We start from the raw sequence: 12,057 nt of genomic DNA on the forward strand, positions 1-12,057 counted from the left end.
ACTTTTTGGGCATAATTCCAAATTGCTCTCCAGAATGGTTGGATTCGTTCACAACTCCACCAACAATGCATCAGTGTCCCAGTTTTCCTGCATCCCCTTCAACATTCATCATTATTTTTTCCTGTCATCTTAGCCAATCTGACAGGTATGTAATGATATCTCAGAGTTGTCTTAATTTGCATTTCTCTGATCAATAATGATTTGGAACACTCTTTCATATGAGTGGTAATAGTTTCAATTTCATCCTCTGAAAATTGTCTGTTCATATCCTTTGACCATTTATCAATTGGAGAATGGCTTGATTTCTTATAAATTAGAGTCAGTTCTCTATATATTTTGGAAATGAGGCCTTTATCAGAACCTTTAACTGTAAAGATGTTTCCCAGTTTGTTGCTTCCCTTCTAATCTTGTTTGCATTAGTTTTGTTTGTACAAAGGCTTTTTAATTTGATATAATCAAAATTTTCTATTTTGTGGTCAGTAATGGTCTCTAGTTCATCTTTGGTCACAAATTTCTTTCTCCTCCACAAGTCTGAGAGATAAACTATTCTATGTTCCTCTAATTTATTTATAATCTCGTTCTTTATGCCTAGGTCATGGACCCATTTTGATCTTATCTTGGTATATGGTGTTAAGTGTGGGTCCTTGCCTAATTTCTGCCATACTAATTTCCAGTTATCCCAGCAGTTTTTTTTATCAAATAATGAATTCTTATCCCAAAAGTTAAAATCTTTGGGTTTGGCAAACCCTAGATTGCTATAGTTGACTATTCTGTCTTGTGAACCTATCCTTTTCCACTGATCAACTAATCTGTTTCTTAGCCAATACCAAATGGTTTTGGTGACTGCTGCTTTATAATATAATTTTAGATCAGGTACAGCTAGGCCACCTTCATTTGATTTTTTTTTTCATTAATTCCCTTGAGATTCTCGACTTTTTATTGTTCCATATGAATTTTGTTGTTATTTTTTCTAGATCATTAAAATATTTTCTTGGAAGTCTGATTGGTATAGCACTAAATAAATAGATTAGTTTAGGGAGTATTGTCATCTTTATTATATTCGCTCGGCCTATCCAAGAGCACTTAATATTTTTCCAGTTATTTAAGTCTAATTTTATTTGTGATGAGATGCCTTTAATGTTGTCACTGCCCCCAGGCCTAGATTTCCAGCTGAATGAGACCACTTACATTGGAGCTAAGTAGGGACTACTCTTGGGCTAATCTTAATGAATCTACTTAACTGCCCCAAAGGGTGGGTCTCTGTTAGAGGAGAGTTTCAGAGCTCACCCCAAAAGTCAAGCAGGACAGTTTCAGGGTTCATCCCCATCACAATCAATATCAGTTGCATCTGATATAAATTGAGATCTTGGGGGGGAAAGGGGAGAGAGGGTGGTTCTGGGTTAAAAATCTCAAACTCCTGTTTATAGGAGAAATTTCTAGATAAATAATCTCCTCCTATGATTCAATTGGAGATCTTGGCCTGGGCAAGGTCACCACCTTCTATTGGAAGGTCCCCAGCTTTGGGCCAAGAAGACCCAATAAAATAGAACATTGAGTGCTCAGACCTTTGAAAAAAGTTCCAACAGGATTTTGCCCACTGAGAAAGATATTTTTCAGTGTAATAAACTCATTTTTGTCACAAATCTGTTGCCTGTATTCACTAGGGTTTGCGAATTCTTTCGCAAAGCCTGTGACCAGCCAGGGGGATCCCATTGCTATTAAGGGATCTCTCAACCCTCATTTCTCACTCCTCAACATATGGTGGCTCATAAAGGGATCCCCAAAATTTTGGCCAAGGTAAGCTTTCTCTTTCTGTTGTCTTTTCTCTTTTCTGTTGTCTGGGATACCCAAATACCTGGGAAGATTTGGGCTGTCGGAGCTTCACACTCAACAGAATTCCCTGGACTGGGGACACCCTGGACTGGGAATTCCTGCCTTTCTGACAAAAGTACCTTTAATCAGGAAACTTCTTTCACCTCTCCCTCTCTAGGGATGTTTAGGAGGATGGGGTGCTATAGAGTCTGGAAAATCTGGGACTTGTGGCAAAATGGGACAATCTACCTCTGTCTCTATTCCTAAGGATTCTCCCTTAGGCTGTTTCCTAAACAAATAAATTCAGCTTAAAAGATCTCAAAACTAAAAAGCTTTAAATTAAATTAAAGCAGGATGCTGCTTAAGTTTGCTGGAGGGAAATCAAAATTAGATACTAACCTTTTAAATAACCCCTTCCTTCCTGCTCTCTAGAAACAGAGGATCCCTCTGAATTCCTTCCAGACTACCTTACCAAAGCCAGGATCTTATGTTCAACAATATTTCTTTAACTTTATCCCTCTCACCTCCTGAACCAGAACCTGAGACTTTCCAGCCCCCATTCCTCTATCCCTCTAATACAAGGAGTGGGACTCCTTTTTCTCCTCGTCAGGATACTGATTTAGCCACCTCTTGTAATCTCTGCTCCCTGAGAGAAGCAGCAGACTTTCGAGGAGAGACACTCAAAGCAGAGATGCTTCTTTCAATGTCAGATCTCTCCCAGAGTAAGGAAAAACCTGGCCATTACTCTAAGGCCAATGCCAATGCCAAAAGCCAATTTGATCTTTCCTGGGGAGATGTTAATATTAAACAATCTGCCCCAGATATACAGAAGAAGCTGCAGAAGCCAGTTTTGGGCCCTCAAACATCTCCCATTCAGCTGTTAGAAACAGGTGTTGGAATCTTTAATAATAGGGAGCAAACTGCAGCAGAGGAAAAAGACCTCACAGTTAAAGCGAGAAATGGAGAACAGTCCCATATTTTGGCTGCCATTTCTGGGAAACATAGGGCTTCATGCTTCAGGTGACATGGACAGGGCCATTGGGCCCAAAACGATCCACCAAAGAAACTCCAGTTCTTGCCCTGAGTGCAACCAGGAGGGGCACTGGAGGAGAGACTGTCTACAGGAGACAAACTGCTCTCCCAGTGCCCTGCCCTTCCCCAGGAGTTTGGAGCTTGGTCAAGTTTCCCCTTGATCTACCACAACAGCCCAACATCCGGATATGGCTGGTAAGACCACCGAATTTCTTTTTGATAAGGGGGCTTCTTTCTGTTTTGCTCTTGCACTCTGATCTCACTTGCCCCTCCCCGCATAGAATGGGGCTTGAAGGGAAACTTAAGAATTGTTTGGAGACTTTCCCTCTGCCTTGTCAGTTTGGTGACCTGTTTTAAAAAATACTCATTTCTTATTATTCTCTCCTATCTTGCTCCCTTTTTGAGGTGTGATGTAATGGTAAAATTGGGGAACCCATTTTCTCTTCTCAGACCTCCAGATGGTCCTTTTTGTGTTGCTCTCAAAGCCTTTCCATATTCTCTCTGAAATCTGGGAGAAAATAGTTTCTTCTGAAATTGCAAGGTGCACAAACTCTTAGCTAAAGAGTTAAGAATTTGGAGCTGCTTGATTGCAGTCTTATCTTGATTTGCAGTGTTACTTTAGGGCAGTGTTTCCCAAAGTGTGGTATGCATACCCCCAGGGATATGGGAAGAGTTTGGTGGGGGTATGCGTTGCACCAAAGTTTGGTGGGGATATGTACTGCATTGGCTTCTGCACCTAATTCTACATTCTCATGAATCAAGTCAAGACAATCTTGTGAGGAGTGTGTGACATGGTGTGAATATTGTTACAGAGACAGCTTACTTCATTAATAGTTAGTGGCTTCTCAGCTACACCCAAAGAAAGAACACTGGGAAATGAATGTAGACTATTTGCAGTTTTGTTTTTCTTCCCGGGTTATTTTTACCTTCTGAATTCAATTCTCCCTGTGCAACAAGAGAACTGTTTGGTTCTGCAAACATATATTGTATCTAGTATATACTGCAACATATCTAACATATATAGGACTGCTTGCCATCTAGGGAGGGGGTGGAAGGAGGAAGGGGAAAAATCCGAACAGAAATGAGTGCAAGGATAATGTTGTAAAAAAAATTACCTTGGCATGGGTTCTGTCAATTAAAAAGTTATTATAAAATTAAAAAAATAAATAAATAAAATTAAATTAAATTTAAAAAAAATAGTGGCTTCTCCAGGCGCCTGTGTATTTTTAGCTTTTGTGCAATTTTTCTTATAGGAAAGGTTTGTTATGTGCTTTAGTAAGTCTCACTGATTTTGATTATTTTTATATAGAAGGATGAAATTGTTTGTGCTGAGATGATAGATCTTCATAATTTGGTTCCCTGGCTCCACGTCCAATAGTCTGTTCCTTTTTTTCGACTTCATATCTACAAATGCTGAAAAAGCAACTTCACATAAATATGAAGTTGGAAAAGGCAAGATGTATTTCAGAACTTTTTCTGTTAAAACAGGATATACATGTTTCATTTGTAACCAGAATGATGTTAAAGTACACTCTTTATGTTTATTGTTCAAGAATCCATCTAAAGCCAATTCCAACAATTGTTCTTCTTCCACATGCGACAAACCTTCTGGCATGGATTTATATTTTATTATGAATAATTTTTTTTGTTTATTATTATTTTGTGTATGTACCAAAAAAAGAAAAAATAAATATATTTTGATTGTTATTAAAATACATCCTTTTTTTTGACAAGGGATACTCAGCGTTATGAAAATTATAGAAGGGGTACACATGTCAAAAGTTTGGGAAACACTGTTCTAGAGGGTTTCCTAGATGCAGCTGTAGATGAAAGGCAGGGCCAGGTCCTAAGCATCTTAACTCTGGGACTTGATCCTAGACCCAAAAAGGTCTCTAAGGAACTGAACTCTGTTTCCCTAGAATAGCTTTACTGCTTTAGAGCAGTGACTGCTTCAACCCTTCTAATTGAAGAAGCCTCAAAACTTACTTTGGGGCAGCCATTAGATGTTTTTCATCCCACCTGGTTCAGAGCATTTTAGACGCCAAAGGGTATTAGTGGCTTGCTGGTGGGAGACTTACTAGATATCAGGCTCTCCTGCTAAATACTCCCAGCCTGACTCTCTGGGTGTGCCATATTCTCAATCCTGCTACCCTGCTCCTTGACAACACTCAGTCAGGAGACATTATTCATAATTTTGAGGAGGCTTTAGATTCTGTGTATTCCAGCCGACCTGACTTAAAGGACATTCCCCTTGACAACCCATATGATGAATGATTTACCGATGAGCTGAGCTTTCTTGAAAATGGGGAAAGAAAGGTAGATTATTCTGTGGTGACTCTCATTAGCACCCTGGAAGCTAAGTCATTGCCCCCTGGGATTTCTGCCTAGAATGCTGAACTCATTGCTCTAACTAGAGCTTTGGAACTGGGGAAGGGAATGAGAGTGAACATCTATACTGATTCCATATATGCTTTTCATATTTTGCATGCTCTTGGGGCTATAGAAAGTGTACTTTTGATAGCAAAAAACTTTCCTATTAAATATGCAGGAGAAATTCTATAGCTACAACAGGCTGTCCTTAGACCCAGAGAAGTTTAACATATTTTGTAAAGGACACCAGAAGGGATATTTACTTCAAACCAAGGGGAATAGGCTTGCAGATTTAGCTGCTAAAGGTGCTGCCCATACATCCCTGACTATGGCACCTTTATTCTCCCAGTTCCCTGATTCCTCTTATAGCCCTTCTTATAGCTCACAGGAACAAACCCTTTCTCCTCCTGGCTGGTTTCAACACCCTCAAGCCAACTTTTAATCCCAGAGGCAAGTCAGTGGAAATTTATTTTTGGTCTTCATCAGGCTACACACTTGAAAAGAAATGCTTTTCAATCTCTTGTGAAATGCATTTTTACTGGTCACAAGCTGAGAGAAATAATCAGACATGTCTGCCAGGCCTGCCCAGTTTGTACCCAAGTAAATCCTGAAGGAGCTGTTAAATCTCCCCCTCTATTGAAGCCTGTTCAGAGAAGGGGCACGTATGCACGAGAGATTGGTTTCAAGTTGCTTTTGGTCTTCGTTGACATCTTTATTAATTGGGTAGAAGCTTTTCCCTGCAGGACTGAGAAGACTCAGGAGGTATCAAGGTACTTACTAAAAGAGATCATATCTTACCTAAGCCTGCCTAGCTCCTTGCAGAGTGACAAATAGTTCAGCTTTTACTTCTCAGATATTTCAGAGTACTCCTGTGAACACTCTGGAGAAAGAAGGGTGAAATTGCCCGTGTCCTTTCTTACACTCTCACTCTTCTTCCTAACTCTTTCTTACTCCAAGGACTCATCTTTGGATGTTCCTAACATTTTCTCTCTGGTTTTTCTTGCTTTCATTCTGTGGCCCCCTGCCAGTAGTTAACTCCTCCTTAGATTTTCAGCTAGGGAGCTCCTTGGGTCGTGGGGGCATTCAGGATTGTTGGGTGGGCCATCAGCATCCTCAAGGCAGCCCACTGATGGGGCCTTATGCTTTCTTTGCAAAGGCCCTATTCCCAAATGTCATCATCTCCACCCTGGATGCTACCCCACTTTTAACCTGCTTGTGAGATTTGTTTACTTCAGGCTCTAAGCTGCAAACTTTCAACTACTAGTTCAGTCTAAGATCATGGGACAACTGACTTGGACACTCAACATCCCCTAGCTGCCACCTTGAGATCGCACTTCCTCTCCTGGCCTGAACCTCCATTAAACGTAGGGACAACTCTATGACCCTTGTCAGCTTGAAGATCAGATGATCAGACCTTCATCCCTTTGCCCCAAATGAATTTGGGATGACTGCTTGAGGGGAGAATGATATAAACTCAGATCTTGGGGGGATTAAAAATCTCAAACTCTTCTGGAGGGGCCCCATCCTCCTGTTTATAGGAGAAACTCCCAGAGAAGTAATCTCCTTCTACAATTCAATTGGAGATCTTGGCCTGGGGCATGGTCACCACTCTCTATTGGAAGGTCCCTAGCTCTAGGTCAAGAAGACCCAATAAAATTGAATGTTGTATACCCAGAACTTTGCAAAAGTCCTAACAAGATTTTGCCTGCTGAGAAAGATATTTCTCTGTATAATAAATCCATTCTTTTCATAAACTTGTTGCCTGTATTCATTGGGGTTTGTGAATTCTTTTGCTGTTGGAATCTTTACAAATTGTTAAGTCATTAGAGTTGATAGAGACAATAATTATCTAATTTAGCATGGTTCAATATCCTTGATCTAATCTTACAAGGAGATGTTTTAGGCCAGAATCTGAAACAAGATACTAAGTAAAACTAATTGATACAATGCTTGTGTTCACATCTTTACTCATTGGAGTTCACACATTTGGGAGATTTTCAGGGTTTAGTATGAGATATCCGAATTCACACCTCCCTTGAAGCTCTTAGGGAGAGCACTATGGGAGAAAACCCATAATCCCATTCTCTGATGTATAAGAAGAAAGCAGAGGCTCAGTTAAGAGAGTTCAGCTGAATTAGATTGAGAGGGGAGCATCAAGTGAGTTCAGCCAGAAGCCCTCTTTCAGAAGAGAGTTACTTCGGGTTAGAGAGAATTACTTCAGAACATTGACTGGGGTCAGAGAGGAGCACTCTGGGAGGAAGCCCCCAAGCCCTCTCTCAGAGGCAAAACAGAGTCACCTTTGTGCTGGCTGGGCTGAAGGACAAACCTTTGGATTTGGAGACATTCGGAGGGAGTTCTTGGAACCAAGCAGAGAGATAGGCCTCAAAGCTAACTGGGCTATATTGGAGGCAATAAAAGATCTGAACTTTTAACACTTGGCTGCGTTTTGGGTGATTATTACTTTCAACTGAAACTAAGGCTGCATCCAGAAAACCTCCCGGAGAAACCTGCTTTCCCCCAGAGAGAACCATTATTATATTATTTTAAAAGAAGAAAATCACCACATTTTGCAAAGCCTGTGATTGCCAAAGGGGACTCCATTGCTGTGAGGGGATCTCTCAACCCTCATTTCTCACACCTCAACACATCTAGTGTCTTCTTTCATCCCTTTATGATCAATTGTCCAACCTTCTTAGTATTTTTGAACTGAGAGTTCTTGAAACTATCACAGTTACTCCCAAGATCTGTCACTGGTCCTGTTGTGTGTCCTCTGGGTTAGTCCCAATTCTCATGTCACAGACCTCTTCTGCTGACTTCCTAAGTTGTCTTAGACTGGATAAAATGTCACTACAAACTTCTGTTGAGTTTGCTACTCCAAAATAAGACTTGAGGCTTTTTCTTTTCTTTTTTTTTTTCATGTTATTTGGAGGGGAATGTTGGGAAAATGTGGCTGGGTTGCTGCCTATAATCTGCCATCTTTATTCTGCTTTCAAGAAAGCTTGCTTGTAGCCATTATGGAATTTAGATTTGCAATAAAATTTTTATATTTTGTGGTATTTTCTTTGATGTAATCATTCTTTCAACTTTAATTCATGAACTGGGGCTTTTTAAGAGCTTGCCCTGTTTTTATTTTTTGTCCTAGAGCCTCGATTCTTGCTCTAACTTCCACTTCCCATAGTAGACATCCTCAGATATTTGGGATTCAGAAGTTCTTGAACATTATTTAGTTTGGGGTGAATTTCAGTGTCTAATTGGAATAAAGATATGGGATCCTGGAGGGTGTCACTTATTCATACAATCAGTTGTCTTAGTTAGTTATTTAAGATCTCCTTGGGGATCAATTTTCAAGATATCTCAAATAGAGGTAAATTCCAAAAGAATGTATGTATTTATCAGAAAAGGAAAGTAGGAGGATACCCATAAACTTGCTTTCATTCATTTCTATGAAATCTTTGTGAAAATTATCTTTATGTTCTTCAAGGCTATCTTTGGTGCAAATATGAAAAAACCCAAAACTATGCAGTCCTTCTTCAGTCTATATCTTTATAAGTCATATAATTGACTCAGAGATATAAAAACATGATCTTGCACTATAAACAAGATGATATGCCAAAAATGTTCTATGTGAAAGTCAACCATGTTTCATTATTTACAAGTTGATTTAAAAAAAAGAATGTGACTCAGTAGAATAGAATACAAATTTATAGGGTTTATTCAGTTAAAATATCTGCTCTATGTACATTATAGTTATAAAAATTAAGTAGAATCAATTGAAGAAATAACTTTAATAATCCCCTGAATATCATCAACAAGCATGAAGTAAAAAAGGGAGTCGTAGATTCATGTATAATGTTGACCAGTATCCAATTAAAAGAGTCCTTGAAAAAGTTCAAAAGAAAATAGATTCACAGATTACATTGTATTAAATGAATCAAACATTCATATATTACAAAGTCTCTTCAGTAAAATGTATAGTAATGGGAAAGACTATGAAATTATTATCCACAGTAGAACGAATAAAATTGTTTATTGCCTTATTACATACACTTGGATAGGCAATCAAGTTAGTTCATCAGTAGCTTTAAACTGGACAGACAATTTAGATGGACAATGAACTTGGCCCAGAATGCATTATTAGGAGGACATTGGACTAAGTCATATGAAAAACTACTCCATATTTTGAATAATCCCGAATTTTTTATTCTTGTAAAACCTCATTTCTACTGTTCCACTGAAGTTGTTGGCACATGAAGCTATAATCTCCAGAAAAATAACTCAAAAGATGCATGATGGATAAAAGTAGACTACAGCATACCAATAATCATGACTTGTGATATAAGACCACATACATCTATCAAGTAGAGGAGGGGCATCAAGATATAGGGGGAAAGGCACTAAATTTGGAGTCAGGAAGTTTGGGTATAAGGATACTTATTGTAATGCCAGATAACCTGAGGCAAGACAGATTAGAGTTTTTAATATTTTAATAGTGGAGAATTTGGTCTAGTGTAGCCATACAAGCCATAGCCAGCCAGCTAGATTGAACTCTTGTTTCAAAGCATCCCACATCTAGCAATAAATTCCAGAGACTTTTATAGCACTCCAACTATAAGGGAAACAAAAGCAAGAGGGGAGAAACATTGATTCATAATTTCAGGAAGTACCATAAGATCTGATAAGTTGGGAGTGAAGAAGAAGGTCAAGTAGGAGACAGGAAGTCTGGGCCAGGAAAGATAGAGGGTGCCATCTAGGTTGAGATAAACCATCTGGAGTTTTATGACTCTTTGGAATGCCAGAGTGACCAGAGCTCTGCAGCCCTAATTATCTCAGTCCTAATGGCCAGGAAGGGAGGGAGGAGATAGCATTCTAACTCAGGAAAACAGATATTATAATTCAGGGAAACTAATGCAGGGGAACTGAGGTATTACATTATTACTTCCCTAGACATATTTCTTAATCTCTTTTTGTCTCAGTTTCTAAATATGTGGAATTAAAGTCATTCCACCAGCACCAGCAGAGTTATTGTAGACTAGAGTGCTGGCCATGGATTTAAGATCTTTTGTTCAAGGACCTGAAGCATGCATTAGGATCCAGACTGCAGTGCTTCAGATGACTTTATAAAACTCTTAAGTTATAAATGAGATACCCTACATCAATGAAATCATAATTCCAAAACAACCCCTATGTCTAAAATAAGCAATAATAAAGAACACTTTTGCTAGCTGCCTAATAGGCTTGTTATGAGGAAAATATTAAACTTCAAAGTGCTAGATACATGTGAATTTATTATTAATATTACCATTATGTATCAACAATTACAGAGAAGTTAATAGCTGGTGCAATGCATTCGTATCCCTGAGATATTAAAACAAAACATGAGATATCCTTGTACACTAGATGAGCAGATGTTCTGTGAAGGATTTATGGAAAGATGGGCAAGAATTAAAGAAAATGAAGTGACATTAAAGAAGTTTTGATTTGCATTAGTGGAGGCAGTAAATATTTTAATAAAACAAGTTACTGAAGTATGAGTACAATATTCAGAAGCCCCAGTAATGTTAATTGCTTTTGCTCATGTTTATGAATATATTATAACAACAATTTTGGCAAGTTTATTTCCATTCTTTATAACAAGTATATTTTTTAAAAGAGGTACACTTATATGATAATGCATCATTTTGAAATTAGTCCAACTGTACTATGTTTATATATACACACACACTTAGACACTCACACAGGATTTCAAGCTTGTATACTAGAAACTTATTGTGTGAATGCAAATGTTACTATTGTTTTCTTAATGTTAAATAATAAAATCTATATTTCAGATGATCTTAGCTATCGTTGGCTTCTAAATGAGTTTCCTGTATTCATCACAATGGACAAACGACGATATGTGTCTCAGACCAATGGAAATCTCTATATAGCAAATGTAGAAGAATCTGATAGAGGCAATTATTCATGCTTCGTATCAAGTCCTTCAATCACAAAAAGTGTATTTAGCAAATTTATCCCACTCATCCCTCTTTCTGACCGTAAGTATTCATCTAATTAATTAAAAAAATATATGCACATGCAAATATGGAACAAGTGTCCTAACCATTTGTAATTCTTTGAGGGGTATATTCATTAAAATTTTTTTGATTTATTTTTTGCCTTTAAACAGTAATATAAATGATTGTATGTAATTTATTCTAAATTTTTTGAATCTGACAGAAATATGATTAAAATGTTTTCTTTTTCTTTTTTTTTTTTTTTTTGGCTGAGGCAACTGGGGTTAAGTGATGCACCCAGAGTCACACAGTTAGGAAGTGTTAAGTCTCTGAGACCAAATTTGAACTCATGTCCTCCTGACTTCAGGGTTGGTGCTCTATCCATTGTACTACCTAGCTGCCCCAAAATGTTTTCTTTTAAATTATTCTATAGAGAGCAAAATTACAAATGGTTGCTCTTTAGGGTGGAGGAACTTGACAGTAATAGTAAACTTGCATAGTGAAACTGAAGGACATTTGAAAACTAAATAATTAATTAATTTATGCAAATATCAGTTTATTAATGATGCATTAATATAAAGTGTATTTCTATCAGAACACTTAAATCACAGTTTTTATTTTTAAATGTCCTTGAATTTTTTAACCAGATGAGAACCATCTCACACTTTTGGTATTTTTTAAAAGAAATTTTGCTATTTTAAGTGGGTTTGTACCTCACATGTTCACCTACTAGCAGATTCTTAGATTCAGAAAAAAACACAGAAGCCATTTAGTCTAAGACATACCTGAACAAAGATCTGTTTTTAACAAGATAGCTGGCACGTAGTCATGTGACCTCTGTTCAAAAAAT

General features: G+C 37.9%; 1 protein-coding gene across 1 annotated transcript in view; it reads left to right on the plus strand.

Moving 5' to 3' along the window:
* The window catches only part of CNTN1 (contactin 1), a 250,874-nt gene that overhangs the window by 123,657 nt on the left and 115,160 nt on the right, over positions 1-12,057 (plus strand). The window contains exon 6 of the mRNA XM_052000864.1: positions 11,043-11,249. Coding sequence (XP_051856824.1) covers positions 11,043-11,249 — 207 coding nt within the window. The remainder of the gene's footprint in view (positions 1-11,042; positions 11,250-12,057) is intronic.

This window comes from Antechinus flavipes, chromosome 5 (genome assembly GCF_016432865.1).
Source record: "Antechinus flavipes isolate AdamAnt ecotype Samford, QLD, Australia chromosome 5, AdamAnt_v2, whole genome shotgun sequence".
NCBI classification, from domain to species: domain Eukaryota; kingdom Metazoa; phylum Chordata; class Mammalia; order Dasyuromorphia; family Dasyuridae; genus Antechinus; species Antechinus flavipes.